The sequence below is a fragment of the Hyalella azteca genome, unplaced genomic scaffold (assembly GCF_000764305.2).
Source record: "Hyalella azteca isolate HAZT.00-mixed unplaced genomic scaffold, Hazt_2.0.2 contig1497, whole genome shotgun sequence".
NCBI lineage: Eukaryota > Metazoa > Arthropoda > Malacostraca > Amphipoda > Hyalellidae > Hyalella > Hyalella azteca.
Genome location: NW_025931813.1, coordinates 82,527 through 107,572, shown reverse-complemented (window position 1 = coordinate 107,572; position 25,046 = coordinate 82,527). Strand labels below are relative to the sequence as shown.

Here is a 25,046-nt window from a genome sequence, read left to right as displayed (position 1 = left end):
TGAAGACAAATGATACATTTTATAAAAAATCAAAAACTAACCTGGTTTTTTCTTATGTTTTGTAGAATTTCCAAGAACTGCGGGTTGGGATTGAATTGAAATAGATTCTCCCGTTGCGTTGCTTGGTATTACGTCGCAGCCCAACCGCTCAACCGTCTGCATTATGGCCACAGGGCCGTTGTAGGCCCAAATGATTCCCTAGAATAGGAAACAAACCTTTCGATGCCAGACGAAAACAAATCGCCAAGCACATGAAGAAATTTCCTATCCAAAAACTGATCTCGTGACACTGATTAAATCACAAATTATGATATAATAAATGTATGGTTCGAATTTTTATATTACTTCCAACTTTAAAAGGAATTGGCGTACTTCCTAATTTATAATGGCCAAGGGGGAAAAGTATTATGTGATGCAAATTACTCTTGATGGTTTCTAAAATACTTTAATGATTCAAATCAAAGGAAACGCTGAGTGCGTTCATTAATTGGGATGCACTTAGCATCGCTTTGGACTGATGCGCCGATATCGACGGATTTCGCCATATAGAATTAATTTTTCGTTTATCATATTAATATTAATACTTATCATATTATGTTTATCATATTAATCATTATATTATCATAAGAATAGTCTAGAGAAAATTAATTTCCGTTGGTAGGATTTAATTTCCGACAACATTTCACTTCCGCCAAGCCCCTCTCTCTATATATCTTCCTCCCACGCTTAGGCCTCATTCTTTTCCTGACTTCGTGCTGCCAACACATCCTAGAAAGTTCCCTACCTTATGAACCTTGTATTCAGTTGTGCTTAGTGCAGTGTAACGTAACAGATAAACCTAGAGACATTGCAAGATTTTGAGTTAATCGATTTTGCCATGTCTTAATCTCACGTGACAACTTGCTCACTCATAAAATGGTGTCGAGAATTAACATAGTTCTGTTTTGCAGTGACCTCTCATCGGTGAATAATGAACCATTTCTGCCCTTGCAATGTATAAACTCAACATCACCACGTGCCCGTGTAACGATATTCACCACGTGTTTCTGGTAACATCACCACGTGCCTGTGTAACGACATTCACCACGTAACGTGTTTCTGGGACATCACTACGAGCCCGTGTAATGACATTCACCACGTAACGTATTTCTGGGGACATCACTACGTGCCCGTGTAACGACATTCACCACGTGTTTCTGGCAACATCACTACGTGCCCGTGTAACGACATTCACCACGTATTTCTGATAAGATCATTACGTGCCCGTGTAACGACATTCACCACGTGTTTCTGGTAACATCACTACGAGCCCGTGTAACGACATTCACCACGTAACGTATTTCTAGGGACATCACTACGTGCCCGTGTAACGACATTCAGCAAGTGTTTCTGGCAACATAACTAATAGAGTATAGTATCATCGGCATTGAAGAATAGGCCTGGATAGGCTTGTCGCCAATTCTTGTACTTTTCTTGACTAGACTGGTATTTTGATCAAATATCCTCAACGGACGGTAGGTTTAAAAATCACTTCTAGATTTCAGTTGTTCCGTAGCCCGTGTAACGACATTCACCACGTAACGTGTTTCTGGCAACATCACTACGTGGCCATGTAACGACATTCACCACGTGTTTACGGTAACATAAGTTCTGCCTGCAACGTCGCCATGACGACGTCACGTTTCATCACGCAACCAGGTGCATCTCGTCGAGCCAAACACCTCATCTTCACCAGTGGCCTGGTCTCATTTCATTTTTTCATTTCCGGGCCGTCGATCTCCGTCAGGGACTTGCCCCCCCCCAGGGTCCCGAACCAGGCACGCCCTCTGGTGCCTCGCCATATTGGCGGCCGACAGCACCCTGTTGCACCCCGGACACTGAGCGACCCTCCCTCTGCTGGCTCTCACAGGCTCCTCCCCTCCTTCCCCCACAACCGCTTCAACGTCTCGTCCCCAGCGTCCTCCCTCACACGCCCCCCCCCCCCTGACCCTCCCCCTCCAGACTCTCACCCTCCCCCTTCCGACTCTCCCCGGCTCCTCCTCACCGTCGCCAACGTCTCGTCCCCCAACACACCCCCTCACATGCCTCGCGTAATTCCCCTTTGTAATCCACGTATTGCCTATCCCGCACTGTCTCCTGTCACCCACTCCACTCGCTCCACCAGTACACGTCCTCTCATGATTCACTCTCGCACCCTCTGTCTCAACACTCATACCACATATGCTACGTACAAACCTCACTCGCTTCTCAGCTACTCTATGCATGCGCTTCTGGTGGTTGGTCAGGCCCGCCTTACTTCGGCAGACCTTCCCACACCCCTCACATCTGCACACCCAGTCATTCATTCTTCTAACATTCCTGTCCACTCTCGCCACATTTACATCCCAAGCGTACTCATGCCCTTTCTGACATTCCCAATCATACAGATGCTCCATTCGTTCTTTCACCATGCTCTTCCATCCATCCCTATCTCTGCTCAGCCGCTCCACATCAGTCCAGTCCACTCCCGCTTCCTTCAACATCCGTTTCCAGTACAAGACAGTCTTCCTCTTACGCCCTTTCATCTTCCCGAAACCTTCCAACCTCTCATATCATCCTAGCACCATCGCTTTCGTCAGCCTCTCATTTCCCATTCTCATAACATGCCCCACTCGCTCCAACACACGCTTCTCAATCTTCCATCTCACACTCTTTACACTCAAACACTTCCTCACATCCCACATGTTCACTCCGCTCGCTTGCATTTGCCTCAGAGACTGACCATTCCGATCACTCCACACGTATCTATAACACTTATCCATCCACTTTTGCAACCGGTACATATCCTTTACCTACCACACTCTCGCCTGACAATCATACAGCAGACTACTCCCCACGCATGCCTCCACCAACCTCGCCTGACACTTCTTAGACATTCTCGACCCTTTCAGCCACCCTTTCACTCTCCACCACTAACTTCCAGCTCTCTTGATCCTGTTATTCACATCCACTTTCGAACTAACCCAGCTCCTAAGTACTCTGATTTCACCCCCCTCTTCCGTCCCAAACTCAAGCACCTCCTCTTTCTCCTCATTGTTTCGTTCCTCCCACTGATTCATCACTTCTTTCACTGCTCACACCATTCTCAATCTCACCCTTCACACCCACAATCGTAGTATCATCCGCAAACAAAGCCATGGACCCTCTCACACACTCACTACTCCCCTTCTCCTATGCACTCTCTCCAGCAAACGAACCCCCTGGCACCCATCTCCACGTCACCCCCACCTCTTCACCCCCGCTTCTTCTCGCCACCTCCGCTTGCCTCATAACCGCCTGATGGTACACATTAAACAAGATGGTGACGTAGGGCACCCCTCTCGCAGACCTCTCGCAGGCACCCAGCTTTCACTCACTCCCTTCCCTCTCACCTTGTCAACAGTCGACTCATGCAGATCCACAATCGTATTTCGATTGTGCATCGAAATTTCCCTTTCATTCCATACCTCTCAAGCAACCTCCACAAACCCGGTTTGTTCACTCTCGGATACGCTTTTCTCAAATCCAGCAGTCTCGCCACAGGCCACAGGCCACTCCTCTTCATTCATGCCCTCATTCTCATTCAGTTCAATTCTTCTCTTCAAATCAACCACGTCCTCTTGCATACGAACATCATTTGCACCACATCCGCTGTCGACCTACCCTTTCGAAAACCTGCCTGTTCCTCATCCAACAACCCCAAATACTCAGCCCACCATGCCACTCTCTTCGCTATCACCCTCGCAAGTATTCTGCTCCCCATGCTCAACAGACATACCCCCCTATAGTTATTACAGTCATTCCTATCACCCTTCTTGTATAACGGAATCATAACGCCTACTTTCAAAGATTCATCCAAAGCATCCGCTCTCTTCACAAACATTTCTCTCACCAACTCAATCACTCTGTCTCTCACTCCTTCGTCCGCCCACTTAATATATCCAATCCTCACTCAATCTTCCCCAAGCGCCGACTCTTTCATATCTTTCATAGCCGCAACAATCTCTTCTCTTTCAGGCACTTCATTCAGTCGATGATTTGCCTCTTTCGCACTCTCGCAGGTCAGTCGCACCATTTACCGCCCGTTTTATCACTCTCGGCTCCTCTTCATACCTCTCGCACGTCACTCGTTCAAAATGCTCCTTAAATTCATTCAGACAGATATCCGCACTCGCTCCCGCCTTGCATCCTCGTGTGCCAATCTTCCTCAAACACTTGTACATGTCTCCCACTCTGCCTGTCGCACACGCTTCCTCACATTCCCCAATCTTATTCTCTCACCACTCTCGTTCAAGCTGCCTCAACCGTCTTCGCAAAGCTCTCCTCGCCTGCTTCACCTCCTCTCTCGCTCCAGCCACCTCTCTTTCCAGCCTCTCCATCAGTCTGCCATCTCTCCTCTGCCTTCTCCTATTCCCCACCAGTTGCATCATTCCATTTCTCAAACGCACCGCCGCACTCACTCTCTCATTCAACGCATTTAGCTCATCTTTATACCCAATTGTCCAGGGATTCTGAACACCCTTCTCACATACTCCACATACTTCTTTCGCCGCCTCAGTCATCACATCCGCAAGCACCTTCCATTTATTACCTTCATTTATTCGCTCACTTGCCTCAGTCATCCTCTCATTCGTTTCCACCTTGTATTCCTCCCTCTTCTCCCATTCTTTCAACACCTCCCACTTTATCCTTGGCATTCTTCTCGTATTCCCTCCTGGCACTCTCCATCTTTTCCCCTTCACTCTCACAGTCATCCCTACTGCCTTGTGATCCAACAACTCGTATTCTCCATCCGTCCTCATCTTTCTTACCATCCACCTCCTGTCACTCTTCCTCATCACAAAACCATCCAACTCGTACCATCTACCATACCTCACATTAAAGCACGTCCCTCTCTTTTTTTACCTCATGTAGCTATTCACATACTCCAACTCATCCTCCCCACACCAATCAATCAGATCCCTTCCTGCTTCATTCATGTTTCCAATGCCATACCTTCCGCACGCCCCTTCCCATCCATTCCCTCTTCCCACATTCGAGTTGAAATCTCCCCCTATAATCAATTTCTCACTCCCACCACACGCAACTTGATTCTCAACCGCTCTTCTGTACCTCTCCATACCGTCATCGTTCGTTCCCCACACAGGCTGATACACTGATACCAGACGCAACCTTCCCAACACCACAGCAGTCACTCTCTCCTCAAACCATCTCTTCTGTCCCTCTCCCACCCACACCTCTAGCACCTCACCCCTCAAAACCACGGCCTAACCCAGCAGAAATAGCCGAATTATTGACGTGCGACTCAGCAAAAGTGTCGACGCAGGTTGCATCCCAGCACAAACACCTCCCATTAGAAAACGGGAAAACCGTTAAGCCATCTGGTCTCTTACCATCTCCTCTGTCCACTCCAACGGGTTCAAGGCATGAAGGAACGCCAGCGCTCTGAAGAGCCCTCCTGATCACATCATTCAGAACCGAGTGTCTTGGATGTCGCCCAGCGCATGGCCTTTCTTGTAAGTACAGCGCTGGGCGACATCCAAGACACTCGGCTCTGAACGATGTGATCAGGAGGGCTCTTCAGAGCGCTGGCGTTCCTTCATGCCTTGAACCCGTTGGAGTGGACAGAGGGGATGGTAAGAGACAAGATGGCTTAACGGTTTTCCCATTTTCTAATGGGAGGTGTTTGTGCTGGGATGCAACCTGCGTCGACACTTTTGCTGAGTCGCACGTCAATAATTCGGCTATTTCTGCTGGGTTCGCGGCTCGTGCGGCGGAGGATAGCAAGAGACGTAAATACGCGGCGTTGGCAGCTCGGTATCGTTTCGAGCCAGTCGCATTAGAAACGACGGGCACATTTGGTGAAACGACTGGTCCTTTAATATTACGGATTACGGAATTGTCCGGCAAACGTAGACAGACTCTATGGTTGGAGCAAAGGTTGTGTTTGGCTGTGCAGAGAGGCAATGCAGCTAGCATCCTAACAGCAGTCAGAGAAAAGTTCGACGTAGGCCCGCTCCTCGCTCGCGTCACAGCTCAGTGACCCTCGGAGTCGGTGTAGGCCACCATCAGAGGCGTTAAGGTCGGGGCCCTGATCATTGACATGAAACCATTCCCTGTCTTCAATTAATGAAATTAATAAATCATTTTTCTTGGAATGGTGAGTGTGGGGGGCCTTTAAAAAAAATCTACTCTATCACTCTCCTCAAACGCCTCCTATTATGCTCTCTCATAGACAATCTCTGCACATTCCACGTCACAATCACTCTCTCACTCCTTTGCCTCCCATCCACAACCTCATCCTCTCCCTCTCGATCTTTCCTCCTCCGACCCTCGTGACGCCTTTCCCTCCTCACTTCTCTTCGCCTCTCTCCCACTCCCCTCCGTCCCCTTCAGTTCCTCGGCCCGGGGTGCGGGTGAATGGACCGGAGTCCAATCACCCTAAGGGCTACTGCCAGCCTGTCCAAAACGGCTCGCCACCGTCCGGCAGGCATTGATGCGGGCCCCCGAGGGGCCCTCGCCTTGAAAGTTTTTAAAGAGGGGTCCGGGGCAGCTAGTCCCATCTTCCTCTGTTGTGAGCGGGGGGTGTTGGGCATCTCCCCTTGCGGCTTGATTCCACATTACCCCCGCCCCCGGTGGATCCTTTGCCGCTCCAGGGGCCAACAGCTGCTGGCCCCGGGCGAGTCCCCCTTGCGCCACCGGAGGCGAACCACCGAGCAAGGAGTGGCCTGGTCTCCCAATTCCTCCGGATCATCATCATCATCGAGCAGGTCACATGAGCTTAATCAAATAAAGTGTAAATAACTAATGTTGTTGTATTAATTACCGCGTAATTATATCAAGCCGCCTCTCAGATATCTGTCCATTCTAGTGAAAATAACTCTAGTTACCTTGGCCTCAATATCCACTGATAGGAGTCAAATAATTATCGAAAGTGGTCGGGCATTTAGCCCCCACACCAACGCCTGCAGAAATGCCCAACGAAAATGTTGTGCATGAATTCTTATATATACCTACAATTCAGATGACTGATAACAATCGCAGACTGTAACAGATTGACCGAACATTTCGAACATTTCAATCCCGGCAATTTGAAAATCCCTCGAAAATTGTATTGAGTATCTCGAAAAACGAACAAAAAGAAAAAAAACTTAGATGGAAAAAATTTGACGAATCCATTTTTGACCAATTTGGTTTTGGGATCCTATAGGTCTGTAGTTTCATTCTGATAGAAACACAGATTAAGTTTAATCATCAGCAGTTAATGACAATAAAATGAATGGACATAGACTTGAAATGAGAGGAATTCATACTTTACAAAAGAAAACACCGAAAACTTTCTCACTTTAAGAAAGTTCTTCTTTGATCTAATATAAAACAATACATATAAATATATGTATTTATATGTATCTATATCTAATATAAAACAATACAGTTTTTGGTACGAAGACCAAAAACTGCTTAATTGGCAATTCCTTCCACGCTCGAGTGATTTTAGAGGTGGTGTTAGTGTGATCTTTACGATATTTTTCACCCTAATGTTACTTATTTTTACATGTTAGAGTAAAGCTATATATAAACAGAAATAATATGTACTGAATACGCACATCGTAGTGGTCAGCGATGTGTTGCATGATCTTCAGAAGCATGAGGTGCCTGCGCTCGAAATGGAAGGCTGCGTTCGCGAAACGTTTAGTCTTGTCATTCTGTAATTTTCAATCTTATCAATTCAAGACAAAAGAAGTTTGTAAAATAAGGTTTAAGTGCTGTTCTAGCTTAATTTTTATTCTAGAACGAACTGCATTACTAATAGCTCTGTGAAAAGAAAGCTACTAACCACTCGACTATAATTTGGGAAATTGGAAAATGCAAATCAATTGTTTGAAAAGGATTGGTTATTTCATAAATGAGAACAGATTTCCGACAAGATATTTCTTCTGTTATTGCCACTGATTTATGCACAAACACACATAGCACGTATTTTCCCTAATTCTGTAACCATACAACATAGAAACTTTGAGAGATATACTGTATGTATTTGAGAACTACCAATGACGAAAATTATAATTATATCATGTTTCACACCTTTTGTAAATTAGTAAAGGGTTTTATTGAATATGCTTTCAGTTTCATAGTTTGGCACTATAATGGCGAGACTTACGTATAGCGCTATAAAATTCGTGAGATTAAGGACAGATCTCAGGGCCAGGGTGTCCATGTCAGAGTAGAAGCCTCCTGACTTGTAGACAACCGCCAGTCTACAAAGGTCGCTCAAGTTGTAGGGCAGGAACTCTTCAACTGCAAGTTGAGGAAAATGTTTCCGAAATTTTAAATTCAAGGAATCTATCTTCTTGAAATTAATCAGGTTGACCAGCATTTGTTGTGCAAATTTTCACGGATGTTAATTTATTTCATTTTACGCCAACACCGACAAATTCCTGACATTAAAGAGTACTCGTTAATTCTCATTAATTATTGTTAACTACTTGATTAGAATTTCATCGTTTTGGACGCAAAAACTATTTCCTTAGACTCCACGCCTATATGAAATTGAGTGGCATCGGTGCTCCAGTTTTTAAATGTACAGTAAAACTTATGGTTAACAAATGTGGGCACTCAAAACACGGATGATGAACCTTGTTTTCGAACTTTACTCACGAGTTTCAGCGAATTTATCAGATGCGTAGAGTCCAGCAAGCGGCGTGTCGTTGAGCGCTAAGTTGAAATCGAGGTAAGCGAGGCGGAGGTTACGGTGGACGGCAACCACCTCCATCAAGTCCACCCACGAGGCCTCCACCAGCGTTGCTGACGTCACCAGGTACCAGACTGTGGCGTTCCGGTTAGCGGAACACCAACTTGAAAATTATAGGAGCTTAATTCCTTTCATCCAGTGATAAAACATACGGAAGAATTTCAGCAGCTACCAACGTAAAAGAATATAAACATATATTGGGAGTATAAATAAAGATAAGAAACATATATGATCTGAGAAAATTTACGTGAAAACTTTACCCACAAACAAAATTACAAGGGAAGAAAGTTACGCGAGACGTGAATTAACACGAAATGAATTTTTCTGGAAAAATGTATGATAGATGGAAACTAATGCGAAAAAAACTTTCCAGGAAAAAATGTCGTACACGAGATGAAGACTAACACAAAATGCACCTTTCTGAAAAAAAATGTATGAGAGATGAAAACTGACTTGATAATAACCCTTCTGGAAAAAAATGTCGTTCAAGAGATGTAGACTAACCGAGTAGAATAGGAATTACGGATGTTAATTAGGGTTTGATTTGGGGGAGAATGCGAAAAGCAAGATATAGGCGAAGTGGTTGTTCCTGTTCACAGGGGAAGACGGTGGGTTGTTTAGGGTAGAACCCAAAGCGACGCTCCGTTGCCGGTTGCGGGGTATATAAGTAGTGGGGCGTGCGTCTAGTGTAAAGAGTTCAGTTCGGAGTAGATCGAGAGCCAGGCAGTCTACAGCTGGCAGTCGGTCCTATGTCGTTGTGTGTCCTGACCAAGTTGGTGGTCAGAGTATTTTGATGTGCTAGGCGAAACTGCCACGAGAAACGCACGCTTACGAACGAAAAGATTTATAATTACAAGCCGTCCGAAGCTTTACAAAAGGATTTCGAATATACCCGCGAACACCTAGATGAGCAGTGAAGCAAGTGACGGTGACGTCGACCAGCCCTCAGTATCCAGTGCCTCCGTCCCGAATCCGGTGATGTACCAGTTTAGGGAAACTCAAGTTAGGCATTTCTTTTATTTTATGCTGTCCGATTTTTGTACTTAGGTCTGTGTCGGATTTTTATAATAAAGGTCGCGTTAAATTTTCCATGTGTTTTTATTCTTCCTTTTGTTAACTCGTGATTGCCGGAGAGAGAACCATTATTTGTCATTTCAGCCACTATGGCCTAATCCACCTGACAACTAAATCTTTTGGGTTACTCTAGAAAGGACGATCGAAATAAAATACCATCAAATAAAACAAAGTGAATTTTGAACTTAATCAAGTGGTGTCAGGTGTTGGGTTTGAAAGGTTTCGCGGTAAAGTACATTGCGAGGTTTGGATTGATTGAAATAATACCGTTTTTAACGATTTGTCATTTTTAGTTTTGCGGAACATCAATTTTGATGTAGGACTCTTCATACTGTGCTAGAATTTGTTTGAGAACTTGTTTTCTTTTTCGTGCAATAGTGATGGCAAAATTATTATTCACAATGTCCCAAAGAATTACTGTTCGGTGTATATTCCAGCGTTATGCTAATACCGGAAATGAGTGGCAGTAAGTCTGAAGGCAGTGCGGAGTGATAATACTAAGATGTTCTCCTCGAAGTTCGAAGTGAGGGATTATTTGCGATAATCTGTAGAGATGAATGAATAGCTTATTAAGAAAAATTTACAGATTAAGGTAGTCAGGCAGGCGCAATATATTTTTATTTGAAGTGATCTACGTATTATTATATTTGCCTTGTTATTGAGATCTCGTATCTTGGTGGAAAAAATCGACTGTAGAATTATGCATTATTTCATCGGTGCTGCACACAAAGGCATGAACGGTGCAGTTTCGTATTAAAAAAATTATCTTTCTGTTTGATTTTATTTTTGTTGGTAAATCTTAACTTTTAATTGTGTTCAGTTAACTTTTCTGCCGTAACACAATTCGTTTTCAATTGAATGTTATAAATGAAATCGTCCTAAACGTTTTTTTATAATTCAGTGAAGCGCGATTAAAGTGATTTCAAAACTTTTCATAATAGTAATGGAATTTTAGGGTCTGAAATAAAATTTTGTGTTAAATAGAATGAAAAGTTTTTTTGCCACTACTACATACAAACATGTAAACAGCTCGGTCTGGTGTGCTGAAATGATATTTGCTTTGTGATTTTTTTATGTGCGTATGCTTACATTTGTATCAAATAGATATTTTCTGACATTTTTTATCTGAGTGTTGCAGTTAAATTCTAGAGCTAAATTTTCGTAAACGTTCGAAAACTGGATGGCGCAAGATTAGGCTGACTGTATTATCAAACCTCTACATAATAGTGCTGGAATTATACAGAGATGAATTTTTTAGGCACAGTATATCAACACGTAGTTAAGTGTAGAAGTTGCCGCGTTCATTTTAAATTAGAATTACTCTAGAATACCGACTCATTCATGACAATGTATGATTTTTTCTAATGGTACCTGATGGTGTTTACAATCCCCTGGTGTTTACAATAATTTCATTGCACGTGAATTGGGGCGATGAATAATAATTATCGGAATATGCTGAATGAAAGAGAATGAGATCAGGTATCAGCAGCGTGATTTATAACTATAGGATGTCTGGCTAACGAATATTTCGAATAGGGTGCGGTCTCTTTGAAGGTGAAGTGCTTAGGAGCGAGCCATAAAACTGACCTGACTTGGATGTGACTTAGAAGTGAGAGATAAGATTGCGATTTTTAAAGCAGAATTGATGATCATATTTTGCTGCAAATGATGATGAATTACGAGAAGTTTGATGAGTAATTCTTTGAGATTTTAAATGATTGGAAATGTTTAAAGAGGTTTCAAGGCAGCTCAGGAAGAGAACTCGCAATGCCAGGATGGCTGAGATTTGACAAGATATGAGGCGCCGTTGATAAGGCGGAGATTTGACATGATAAGGCGCTGTTGATAAGCGGGATGATTTTTGGATCGAGTGACGGCGTTGGAATATGTTAAGGATGTTTAGGTAGAAGTAGTATAGGAGTGAGCGTACCGTCACAATTTGCATAAACAGCGTAACAGGGTACCGATCATTTACTCCGAATATTACCCATCAAAATTGATCAATTACTCCCGATGATTTAACTACAATTTTATTTAGAATCCTCACCATCAAAAATTTGAGCACTGTCTTTCGATCGAAAACCTGACAATCTTACCTCGAATCTTGATCATCAATTTCATGGGTTAACGACCAATTACCCCGATTGACCGAGCACTTTTTAGCCCCGAGAACTCAAGGCTTGAGCTTGTGTTTTGATGGAAGATATTTCTTTGGGGGTGTATGATTAATTTAAATTTTCTAAATACTTTCCAGAACCGGGGTGCTCATCTTTATTGATGGACACGAAACTATAAGGTACCTTAAACGTTTCATAACACAGTTCTTGAAACTCTGCAAAGGGCATATTACAATGTAATCACTATGAATATTCTTCATATCGATTACAAGTAAATCGAATTGAATTAATAAATTTGAATTCGTTCTAATTGTTTGTCTCCGTAAGTAATAGTCCTCTGACTGGTCATAGTCTGCTTACCCATCCATACTCATATCCACTCATACCCATATCCATACCCACCCATACCCATATCCATACCCATCCATACCCATACCCACCCATATCCATACCACCCATATCCATATCCATACCCACCCATGTCCATATCCATACTCACCCATACATATACCCATCCATACCCATTGTCATTAGCCTACGTTCGCTGAGCGCACAACCAATTATGTCATTAGCCTGCGCTCGGCGAGCGCACAACCAATTATGTCGTCAGTCTGCGCTCGCCGAGCGCACAACCAAGTAGGTCATTAGCCCGCGCTCGCCGAGCGCATCAGGCCAGCGCTGCTTCAGCTCATGGTCACCTATACGCACCGACCACAACACACCATTATTAATAGCACGCAACCGACTCAAGCCCACGAACCAAAAACACCGATTACTAGACGTCACCTCTCCATCGACAGGCATCACTAATTTAAGCATCGAGTCACCACCCACATTCAGTATCAAACTATATGTCAAATGTTGTGTTTTATTGCCCTTTTTAATTTTATCAAAGAGATCAAATCAATAATTTTTCAAGGTGTTTTTAATTTTTTCTATATAAAATGGGAGTTGATAAATCATCTAATGTAAGTCATGTGAAAAAAACATACATTGAATACGAAAACCCTTTGGATTAATTTCTTAGGTAAAATGAAAGCAAGTATTGTCAGCATGAACCATTGTGAAGTTTGTAACACAGTAGTTAAAAACTTAATGAAACATATTGAAACTCAGAGGCATCTGAAAGCAATTGACAATTCGATCATATCAAATGAATACTTTAATTCAAAGATAGAATGTGTAATTTGCAATCGCAAAGTTCAAAACTTAAAAATGCATGAGCAAACAAACGTCCATAGAAAACGTTTAAATGGTAGCATATTAGCCAGTTCTTCTTTTATTGTAAACTTTGTAATTGAGAAGTGGACGATATTGGAATACATGAAGATTCAAATGTGCATTTTAAAAATAAATTTGAATGCATGCGAGGTGATATTAAGAAGGCTGTAAATGATATATGCGCATAACATATTTATCATGATAAAAGAACGATAGATCCGAAGTTATTTCTCACGAATATAACATCTGAAGTTATTCAAGCAATAAGGCGGTCAAATTCGATAACATAAAATTACAGCTGAATTTGCAAGTCGAGTTTTATAAATTCAAATCAGGCAGCGAGAAAATCTATAATACCGCTTGGTTCAATTCAAACAGGTTTATAGAACTTTCAAGGATTCACTCAAATTCAAATACAATTAAAAGACTATGATAATCTGATGCATAGAATCGATGAATTTACGAACAACTCTCCTGGATGGATATTAAACAAGTTGCTAAACTTCACAATCAAAATTGTTGAATACAAACCTTTAGGTGGTTCTAGCTATATTGAATTACCTGAAAAATTGAGAAATCCAAAATATAAGTTAATAAATATTAAAAACCAAGATAACATGTGCTCCAAGTGGACGGTCACGCGCCACTTCTGCAGAGATGAAAAAAATGGTAACAGAATAACGAAAATAATGAAGAAGAAAGCTGAAGAGTTGGAATTCGCAGATATCAAATTCCCTATGAAAATTAAAGACATCGATACATTTGAAAAGATTAATAATATTTCTATAAATGTACATAGCTTGAATTATTGTTTGGAGCTATGCCCACTGCGAATAACTAAAACTAAAATAAAGATGGGTTCCATTATTGTTAATTACAAATGAGAATGGAAGTCATTGTGTCTTGATTAAGTCTTTCAATCGATTTATTCACAAGCCGAGAAATAGAACTAAATATGTTTGTCCATACTGCCTTCACGCATTCATACGCGAAGACCTACTTGAAAAACATAAAGATGATTGCTCTATTCACACACCCATCATATATGTTTTTAGTGAAGAGAAACTAAAATTCAAGGCCTTTCAAAAGATTATCAAGCATCCCTTTGTAATTTACGCTGATTTTGAATCGACTTTTATAGGCATTGATTCATGTCAACCAGACCCGAAGTCGAATTATATGCGGAATATTAAAAAACACGAGCCTAATAGTTTCTGTTGCTATACTAAATGTGAGGATGATGGGTACTCAAAGTTGGAGTTATATAATGGTGAAGATGCATCAGAGAAATTTGTAGAATATCTAGAGGCTAAAACAAAACGTGTGTATGAATTATTAAATCAATATCCAAAAAAGATGTTCTTATCAACTAAAAAATATGATGAACACAGAAATGCAACAGTTTTTTATTTCTGTCATCAAGAGTTTACTAAAGAAAACTATAAGGTTAGAGATCACAATCACCAAATGGGAGACTATAAAGGTCCAGCGCATCTCGTGTGCAATTTTAAAATTAGAAATCCTAATTTTATTCCAGTGTTTATGCATAACTTATCCAATTATGATTCACATCTGTTTATTAAAGAACTAGGTAAAGTGTCCGGTAAAATAAATGCAATACCAGAAACGGATCAAAAATGCAAAGACCATCACACAGAACATCAAAGTTAGGATGTATATGGATGAAAAAACTGAGAGAGAGCGAGACATAACAAGAGACTTAAGATTCTTAGACACTTTCACTTTCGAAGGTGCTTTAAAGAAATAGGATTGTAGCAATTTTAACTTCAAAGATGATAAATCATCAATCATCATATATTGTCTGATGTATTTATTCGATCGAGTATCCTATAGAATCGGAAATGAGGAAATTGCTATCCTGGAATTGCTACAACTCTAGAAGGATTGACAACTTATCAACGAAGCTCCAAAGAAAATATGATGTTCTTCTGTAGTATTGACACTAAGAAAAATGAAAAATCGAATGATGGATTCAATGAACGCAGTGAATATTTAGGAGCCGCTGATGGTCAATTTAATGCTACAATTTCCCTAAAACTTATTTTTGGATTCTGCGAAAATTATGACAAAGTAATATATGGAGTCAAGCATGACTTAACTCTAAGAAGAGGTGATGATGCAAATACTCTGTTCAAGACTAGCGATAAAGATACAAATCATCAATATAAAGTTGTTGATACGGAAAATCACCATCAAAAGACTAATTTGGAAAATGACGGCTTATAAACTCTCTGATGAGTATAAGATTAAATTATATCGTCAAATAAAAGATAAAATTCGAATATCAATTGCATACATGAATCAACAATTGAAACAAACAATAATGAGTCCAAATCAAAAGTTCTTGAATTGGTCTCTTACACCAAGTTCGTGAACTCAAAGACCTCGTTATGTCATTTTAGCATTTCAAACTGGTAGAGGTAATTCGCAACTTTCTAACAATGCACTGTTTGATCACTGTGATATGAAGAATGCATATATCCAGCTAAATAACGAAAGGTATCCTGAGCAAAACTTACAAATTAATTTTGATAGTAACAATTATGCGGTAGTTTATAAAATGATAGATTTTGCATCACAGACAAATTGTTCGGTTGCATACAGAGATTATAGGTCATTACATCCGATTTCCATATTTGATATTAGTCCGCTAATTGAACGTCTTAAGGATAGTCGTATTGATATGAAGATTAAAGCTGAATTTAATAATAACATTACGGTACCGATAATACACATGCTTATGCTCTGATTCTTTCAGACAGAATAATTCAATTCCAATCTGATGATGTGAAATTGAATATAAATTACTAAAAATTAAAAAATTCTTTTGTATGTATATCTTATTAAAATGATGTATTGCGAAAAATGTCAGAAGAAGACTGATACTGAGCATGCTCGGTATGTTATGACGAAAAATAATAAAATATTAAAGAGCGGACGTTGTTTGATTTGTAATAAAACTAAAACTTCTTTTGTATCAGCAAAAGAAGGAGGCTTCATCTTATCAATTCCTGCTATCCTAGGAGCTCCTGGCGCTGCTGGGTCCCTGGCAGGAGGAGCTTCTGCCATAGCTACTGCGATCAACGAAAAGAAAGCTGATGATAAACTTATAACAGAAACGAAACGACACAATGAAGCAATGGAAGCTAAAAAGGGATCCGGTTTAAGATTGATTCCAGCGAAAAAAAACTTCATCGAAAAAAAATCTTGTTGGGGAAGTCGCTACTTGAATCCACCAAGACAATAATACCCATTAAACCATTAGCACATGATTTGAAATATTATTTGGGAGTATTGAAAGTGCCTAGAGTCAGAGATATTTTCATGGGGGATACACTGCCTAGGTCATCTTTTAAAACCGAACGGGGAATTTTGAATCTTGATGTGAAAAAGGGAAATGGAACGCATTGGACTTGCTGGTATAAGGAAACTGATACTTGTTGTTACTCTGATAGTTATGGTTTGACATGTCCTAACGAGTTTAAAACGTACATGAATAAATGCAAAATTTTTTGTTCCGCCTATAGAATACAAAAAAATAAGTATTAATATCTATGCAAATAATTTGAATCTTTCAGCAGCTCGCAAAGATGGTGAGAAAGAACCAATTGAAGTATTTCCCTTATATAGAGTCTCTGAAAACTTCAATCGAAACTCTTCGAAATGAACATTCCAACTTCAATTCAATTATTACAACCCTGAGAGAAGACTTACAAGCTGAGTTTTCTAACACTGATTTAAGTTTGAAAGTCTTACAGTCTACCCTTGAAGATATCTATAAAATTTTAGAGTCTAAGATAGATTCTTCTGAAGAAAAACTAATCAAACAAATTGATGAGAAAATCATCACTTTGCAGTTAGCGCTCGATGATAGAGTAAAATATATAGAAATTGGTATTGAGGATAAACCAAGGAAACAATTTGAGGAGAAAATAAATAGTTTGCTGGTAGCGCTTGATGATAAACTCTAGAATTCGAAATTGCATATTGAAGAAAATTTTAAGCTGATTATGAAAGCTGATGTGGAGATCCATGGAGTACATTTATCGTTTGAAGAGTTAGTAAATGAAAAGCTTAAAACTTCAGAATTGCGGATTCATAACCTCGAGTTAAAAATTGATGGAAAAGTATCTTTTACTAATGTTGACCAGAAATTCAAAAGCTTGGAGTCTAATTTAGCTTCAATTAATGATGTAAAATTTAATAATATAACAGAACAAGTCATGGAGTTACGAGCGGGGTCAGTTTCGCAGACAAAAATGGAAAATATAGATGATATGAAAGATATTAAAAACATATTTCATGAGTTTTTTAGAGATTTTATATCGAATCAGAATGAAATTAATCAATTTGAATTGATGTTACAAAAATAAACTGATAAAAACATATAACTGAACAAAATATTAACTGATCGTATAAATAATCTTGTACCCTCACGAGTTCGGGAAAGTTGGTAGGCTTTGGAAATTTTATTTATTAAAATGACTGGTGTTAATATATTTGGAACAGGAAATAATAGTACACCCATATCACTTCTAAGAGGTCCTCCAGGTATCGGCTTTCAGTACCTTGACGCTGAAAAAATTTTGATCTGAATAATCGGAAACTTGCAAATATCTCTTTTCCAATTGAGGATAAGGATGCTGCATGCAAGAGTTATGCTGCATGATGAGGAGGTCGTGAAAGTCTCAGATGCTTATATAAAGGATTCAGAAATGCCCAATAAAAAAATAAATGTCATGGTACATATCAACTTTCTCGAGAAAGAATTACCTGCTGTAAAATCAGTAGTAGAAACTCTTGATGGAAAAGTTACTCACGAAATGATAAAAGTGAATTCGAAGTTGGACAAACTCGATGAGGAAGTAAAGACAATTCGAGAAAAATTGAAAAAACTAATGGAAAAAATTTTATTTCTCTGAATGAAAAGTTATCATCACTGGAAGGGATTCAGGTTGAAATTAAAGCGTTGATTGATGATGCTGTTAGAAATATAGCATCAAATAAGAACGAACTAGCAGAATTAATAAGAATTCAAAATCAATTGTTTGAACGACTCAGAAAAATTGAGCGTCAATGAGGAGCGGACCTTCAAACTGATTTTCAGCTAAATGAGAAACATTCTAAGTCTATAAATTCATCAAATGCATTTGTAATCTTGGTTAACAAAAATGAGCTAATGTACAATATAAAATAATTGATAGACAAAAGATTGACTATTCACTCTACCTGAAGTATTTACGGTTTGGCTTAGAAAAGTCATTTCATCTAATCAAGAGCGAAAAACACATTAAAAATATTCGAAAATATAGAATAATTTAGGATGAAATTAAATTAAACTTAATTGAGGGTAGTTCATTTACACGCTATAGTCAATCGAGGCAGCCTTTGAGGATGCTTTGATGAAATTTCTTATAAAAATGGAAGACGTAATATCAGATGTTCAAAAAGAGGTGATGTCCAATTCAGGAAATATTAATCAGCTGCAGATTGATGTTGATAATATTCGCCATGATATTCGCCATCTCTCCACTGAAATAAATCAGATTATAATTCAAGTGAACATATTAGAACAAACATTAAAAAGGATTTTAGGAATAAAAAATGCTCTATAAGTGGCAAGACGATAATAAAAATAAACAGAAGAGCCATTTTGTTTTTCCTTCTCCAAGCTTGAGGTGTCTCATAATTGGAAGATCGAACTGTAAATAAACGTTATTTCTACGGAAGTTGCTATTGGAGAACTTTATTGATTTCAACAATTTTTTCCTGTATAGCGAATTAACTCATCAGCCTGAATATAAGTTGTTGAAATATGCTTTCGATAAGGGATATAATAAGTCTGAAATCATCAATTTATCTTCTGACGGCTGTGGCAATTTGAGGAATATCTTGAAAACCTACCTAAAAGACTTCAACAAAAATGTGCAGTCGAATATTTTGAAAATACTGCTTTTGTACATGATCCCAGTGATATAGATCCAAGGAAGAAAAATTTGTTCATTTTTGATGATATTGCTACGGAAAAGAATCATAATCCTGCTGATAGTTTTTACACCCGTGGGAGACATAATAACTGTAGTTAAATTTATTTATCCCAAAACTATCACATACTACCAAGAAAAACCATTAGAACGAATTCAAATTTATTAATTCTATTCGAGTTCTTTTCATCAATATGAAGAATATTCATAGTGTTTACATTGCTTGTGATATGCCCTTTGCAGAGTTTCAAGAACTATGTAATGAAACGTATAAAATACCTTATAGTTTTGTGTTGATCAATAAAGAAGAGCACCCCGGTTCTGGAAAGTATTTCAAAAGTTTAAATCAATTATACATCCCAAAAAAGTATCTTCCATCAAAACAATCGCCCAAGCCCTGAGTTCTCGGCTAAAAAGTGCTCGGTCCATTGGGGTAATTGGTCGTTAACCCATGAAATTGATGATCAAGATTCGAGGTAAGATTGTAAGGTTTTTGATCGAAAGACAGTGCTCAAATTTTTGACGGTGAGGGTTCTAAATAAAATTGTAGGTAAATGACCGGGGTAATTGATCAATTTTGATGAGTAATATTCGGGGTAAATGATCAGTACCCTGTTGCGCTGTTCATGCAAATTGTGACGGTATGCTCACTCCTATACTACTGGTAGAGATATGTTTTTATTTTCTTCGTGTTTATTTCGCCAACCTGCCTGCCTGAATTCTTGAATAAATGATACGCAGGAGACATCATATCTTGCTGCAGCCCATTAATGTTGAAACTCACACAGTCCATTAGTGCTGCGGTCAATGGGTTGTAAAATCCTATGTATGGAGAAACATAATGTAAAGAAAGAGGTGGCAAATAAGTAAAAGTGAAGAAGGAAAAACAGGAATGTGTTTGAGTTGTGTGAATGATTGTTTCATGTACGAATAGTAGTAACTGATAAGGTGGCCATTAATTGTTTCGATTAGCTAGGAATAATTAGGATTATTTTAAAAAATATTTCATGCAAAATTGATTTTGTGTTTCTACGAATGAAATTAGGGACCGTGAGATATTATTTGGCTAACAGGTGGCGCGTCGGACTTATAATTATGTACTGAGTATGACAAAAAGTTGTTCATATGTGAATGAGTTGTGGGCACGCATGATATAATTTTACTCAATTTAACGTTGTAATGTAGATTTATTCGGTTTTATCATGTAGAAATAACCACTAGGATTGAAGAAAGTCTTGATGCCTTTTAGGGAAGTTGAAAAGCCTTTTTTTAAAGCCTCAAGCCTTTTTTAGGGAAGTTGAAAGGACATAAAGCGTAGGTAATTCTGGCTTTATTCTGTACCATAATATTGAACATAGCTTGGGTGCAGGTGCTGAGATAATAGAAATTTGGGTTGAAGTGATACATAGTGTGTAAGACACGTCGGTTGTTTCGTGGCCATGGGACTGGGTGTTGTTTACATTGTACATTGAGGAGCCTGTCGCAAGGGAAATTCCATCAGTTGAAAAAATAATTAAGCGTCATTTCGAGGGGTAGGCTTAATTTTGCGACGGCTGCCTGTACAAAGACCCTAAATTCACTCCAAAATGTTGTTCTACTGTGATGACTGTCACGCAAGTACGCTCTGCAGCTATCTCCGCAGACGTAGGTGACGGCCCGGCCGTCGGCCGGCGGGGGTTAAACATAACAGCAGCGCGGGACTTCGAGACGTTCATACCACTTCGACTCTGATACAATAACGTCAAAAATTTAAGACTAACGGCCGTAACTTCGCTTATTTGTACGGTCAACATTCATTGCTTCGGTTGGAACTTTGTCGTAAGACAACGCGAGAGGCCAAAAGATGTCCAACGATTAAGAAGATTGAGCACTGAGCAACAATTATCAACAGTACGGCCATCAACACGATACGGTTACAGTCATCGCCAGTAGCGGTACGGTCACGATCACCAACATCAGAAACACGATAATGAGCTTGGAGTAACATCATCAACGAAAAAGACTTCACCACTATTAAGATGTACGGTCGTTGGAAAACAACCTACGGCAAGACTGACCGTGAGACATCTATATTAGCGAGACACGACGGCTATGACGAATGAGCGCCGGGGATGCGCGGCTACGTCTGCGGTACGACCGCTGGAAATACGCCCGCAAACGAGCGCGTGAATAACGGTCATTTACGTCTTATACTCAACGGACGGTATAGGTTCAACAAAATATTCTGGTATAAATAGAAGATTTGAGTGTTGTTAACTGACAGATTTTTAACTTTGATTGTGTTCGAATTTTCTTTTGCTGTAATAGAAATTTTTTATTGTATGCTGTTGCATGAAATTCCCCAATTTAATATAAATGGTACCAGTGTTTTATTGCAATCCTCTCTCTGTACGATTTGCGCCGTAACCTATTTCATATACGAGAACCTATAAACGCGGATACTCCGTGTAAAGCCTAACGCTAAGGACGCAACCTGACTAAATTAAAGAAGCAATCGCCGATCAATCAATTAATTAACTTATCACAAGCTTAAAAAAACAATCAATGATAAACTCACTCATATCATAACACGAAATAAACTATTTTGGAAAAATGTTGAGATGAAAATTGTCACAAATAAACTCTTCTAGAAAAATTGTCTTACAAGAGTTGAAGACTAACACGAAATCAACTTTTGTGGGAAAAATGTCGATGTAATTATATAATATAATAAAATTTATGTTACGTTATAATTAGTTTATGAAAATTGAAGTTCGATATTCGTTGGGGTAAATATAATGAGGAATAAAATTTTTTATTCAAATTTCACTTTTTAGTAGATCATATGATTGTATAAAATTAATCAATTGTTTCGTTGGTATTAAATTTTGCATATTTGAATTATGTGTAGTTGGGTGTATTACAATGAATTCCTCCCATTCGTTTGGCCAAATCAACAAGGAATCAAAATGTTAATTAAGAAAAATTTAGAACAAAAGTTTTCGTTTACTGATATTTATTAGGTTCTCGGAACGCAAAAACTTTGAATTGTAAATTGAAAAATTAAGAACATGCAAACACCAAGCACTATAAAAAACGAGCTAATTGTCATTTCTTTCTGAAAATGTTTAGTTACTTATTATTATTGACTGAAACTGTAATTGTCTTATCCATTACTTGAATGGGCAAGAAAAAAAACACCCCACAATTCTGGTTCATTCAAAATTTACGCCAAGTATTGGAATTGATGATATGAATGTAAAAAGCTGTCAAAACTCAAATTAATTATCGATTTAAAAACCGATTAATGGCCTAAATTTTCTCAATTTTGTTCTTTCGTGAATTGTAGGCTGAGATTATCGGAGATATCGGTATGAGATTATCGGTATTTTCGGTAGGCTGAGCAAACGCATCAATCTGAGTATACTCTAACTCAGTTCTCTAAACCTACTCGTTGTGTTCATGTATTTTATCCTACGAATAAGCAGAACTGAAATTTAAAAGGCCATTAAATAAGCATAACGGCGATGAAAGCCATACTATATTAAAAGACTTACTAACCTTTCTATAACGCATAAACCTCTTTGGGTGATGGTTCTTCTCGACGAGGTCTCCATGAAGTAGATATGATACGCCCCGACTTCTGGCTCGATGTCTCTGTCAGCAAAATTAATATTGAAACATGCTTGGTAATATATGATTTGTTCTTAGACACGTATATCCTTGTTCAATAAAATCATCCGATGAAGAATCCAATTTTTCACTAGCTATCAAGAAAATCATTATAAATAAAATACTTAAAAAAACTTAAAAAAAAACGTTTTTCTTGTGGACTATAAAGTAGAAAATAAATTATGGCTCGCCCCAAAAACGTGTGTCGGGAAGATTTATGATTAAAGCGAAAAGCACACAACACACGAGTTTTGGAAATTTGATGGTGAACGTACAGCCCGACCCACGTTTTTTGGGGCGAGCCATAATTTATTTTCTACTTTTTAGTCCACAAGAAAAACGTGTAACGTGTGTCGGGGTGATACGTGAGTTGTATATACGTGTATATATACAACTTAATCAATTAAGCTAATTTAGGTCTCTAATTGCTAGTTTTTATGATTGCATATGAAATTGTTAGGCGAAAATAGCCTGCATGCCGAATTTCAGACCTCTAGAGCAATAAGAAGTGGGCTAATTTTCGTTGTCAATTTTAACAACAATCAAACGCGAAGCTGAGTAAAGAAAGACGTGTTAATAATTAATTAATGAAATAAATGAAAAACGTCATATTGAAAACCGCGATGGAACGAATTGGGCTCTGTAGCCAAGGAAGTTAACAAAACGAACGAATGTTTTCTTTCTTCTATCGTTCTTACGAGCTGCAGGTGACCAAATACCAATCTTTACTGGAGGCCTGGCAATAGGTTATGAACAATTAAACAAGTTTCACAATGGCTAAAATGATGCTAATGCTTAGATTTTTTAAACAACACTCATGCAGTGTCTTCGCAAATGTTTTATTGATTCATTTATGAATTGAATGTCAGTTTTTATAGCATTGATTTGATGAGTAAAATTCTATTACCATCCGATTCAGTGTAGAAAGCAAACGACTTTAATGAATTCAAATACCATTTCCTAGTTTGAAGTTACTACAGAAATTTTCTCGTTATTCAAGTTAATTTTCAAAATATGAACCTCTTTAACGTCTTAAAAAATTTAGTAATCTCCTTCCGTCTGAATTAGTATAGTATAGTATCTTCGGCATGGAAGAATAAGCCTGGATAGGCCTGTCGCCGATTCTTGTACTTTTCTTGACTAGTTCAGATCTAAAAGACTGGCCTTTTGATCAAATCTTTTCAACCAACGGTAGGTTTAAAATCGTTTCTAGATTTCCGTTATTCCGTAGGATACGAGGCATTTCAATACTAAACATGTGCTCCTGCATGGCCTTGTCTAGTCTGTTCTTGAACGCGTTCATACTCGGAGCGTCAACAATATCTTCAGGGACGGTGTTCCACATGTCGGTGACTCGAAGCGAGAAGAAATGTTGTCCCATGGATGAGTTGCACCGCAGTTTATTTAGTTTATAGTTGTGGCCCCTGGTGTTGGTTCTTGTTTCAAATTCTAGTAATCCTTGTGGGACCTTGTACAAACTATGAGTATACTTGTTTACTTCGGGGCGCATGCCGAAGGCCAGCTTTGCCAAACTTCACACTTGGTTTACATTCCTTTCCATTGGTAAGAACGCTAGAATGCATAACGGCCTATGAAGCCAAGTGCTCAAAGCCATAGCGCCGGATGTCCACAGCCACAAAATAAGCTTGCCAAAGCTGAATATGGCCATACTGCATCTGGCCAAACCTCCTTTGACCTAACCTCTTCAGCCTAACCTGTACGAGCTGCAACTTTTCTCCACCCAAACAAACCTGAGCGGACCTGACCTAACCTAACCTCATTGGCTGCAATAAGTTATAAAGGCGGTCTAAATGAGCTGGTAGAGCCAGTCATTGGCTGCAAGAAGGTTGTGAGCCGGGACAGCGTTAATAGGTTAGGCCAGAAGAGGCTAGGCCGCAGTAGGTACAGCCGGATGGGGAACTGACTGCTTATGAGCGAGCATGCTTAAGCTTTGGCTGAAGACCTGAGGCGCCATTATCTTTCGGCAGTGCGTCGCTTGTCAGGATTATGGGCTTCAAGCGTAGTCTGCGGCTTCTAGTTCTGAGGCTTACTAAAGTTAATGCATGATGAAGCTAGGCGTCGGCTCCAGGGTTTATTTCAGAAATTATGAGTAAAATTTGTAGCCTACGGCTGCGCCCCTGTTTACTACAATGAGGTCACTGCGCAGGCGACGATAACGGAAACTGGGAAGCTTTATAATCTTCAATC

General features: G+C 39.4%; 1 protein-coding gene across 1 annotated transcript in view; it reads right to left on the bottom strand.

The window, feature by feature from the left end:
- Positions 1-25,046, bottom strand: part of LOC108682791 (lactosylceramide 4-alpha-galactosyltransferase) — a 30,770-nt gene that overhangs the window by 1,335 nt on the left and 4,389 nt on the right. Inside the window, exons 3-7 of the mRNA XM_018172031.2 lie at positions 22,728-22,823; positions 8,677-8,873; positions 8,180-8,316; positions 7,626-7,724; positions 42-198 (exon numbers count right to left, since the gene is read on the bottom strand). Of these exons, the coding sequence (XP_018027520.1) occupies positions 42-198; positions 7,626-7,724; positions 8,180-8,316; positions 8,677-8,873; positions 22,728-22,823 (686 nt within the window). The remainder of the gene's footprint in view (positions 1-41; positions 199-7,625; positions 7,725-8,179; positions 8,317-8,676; positions 8,874-22,727; positions 22,824-25,046) is intronic.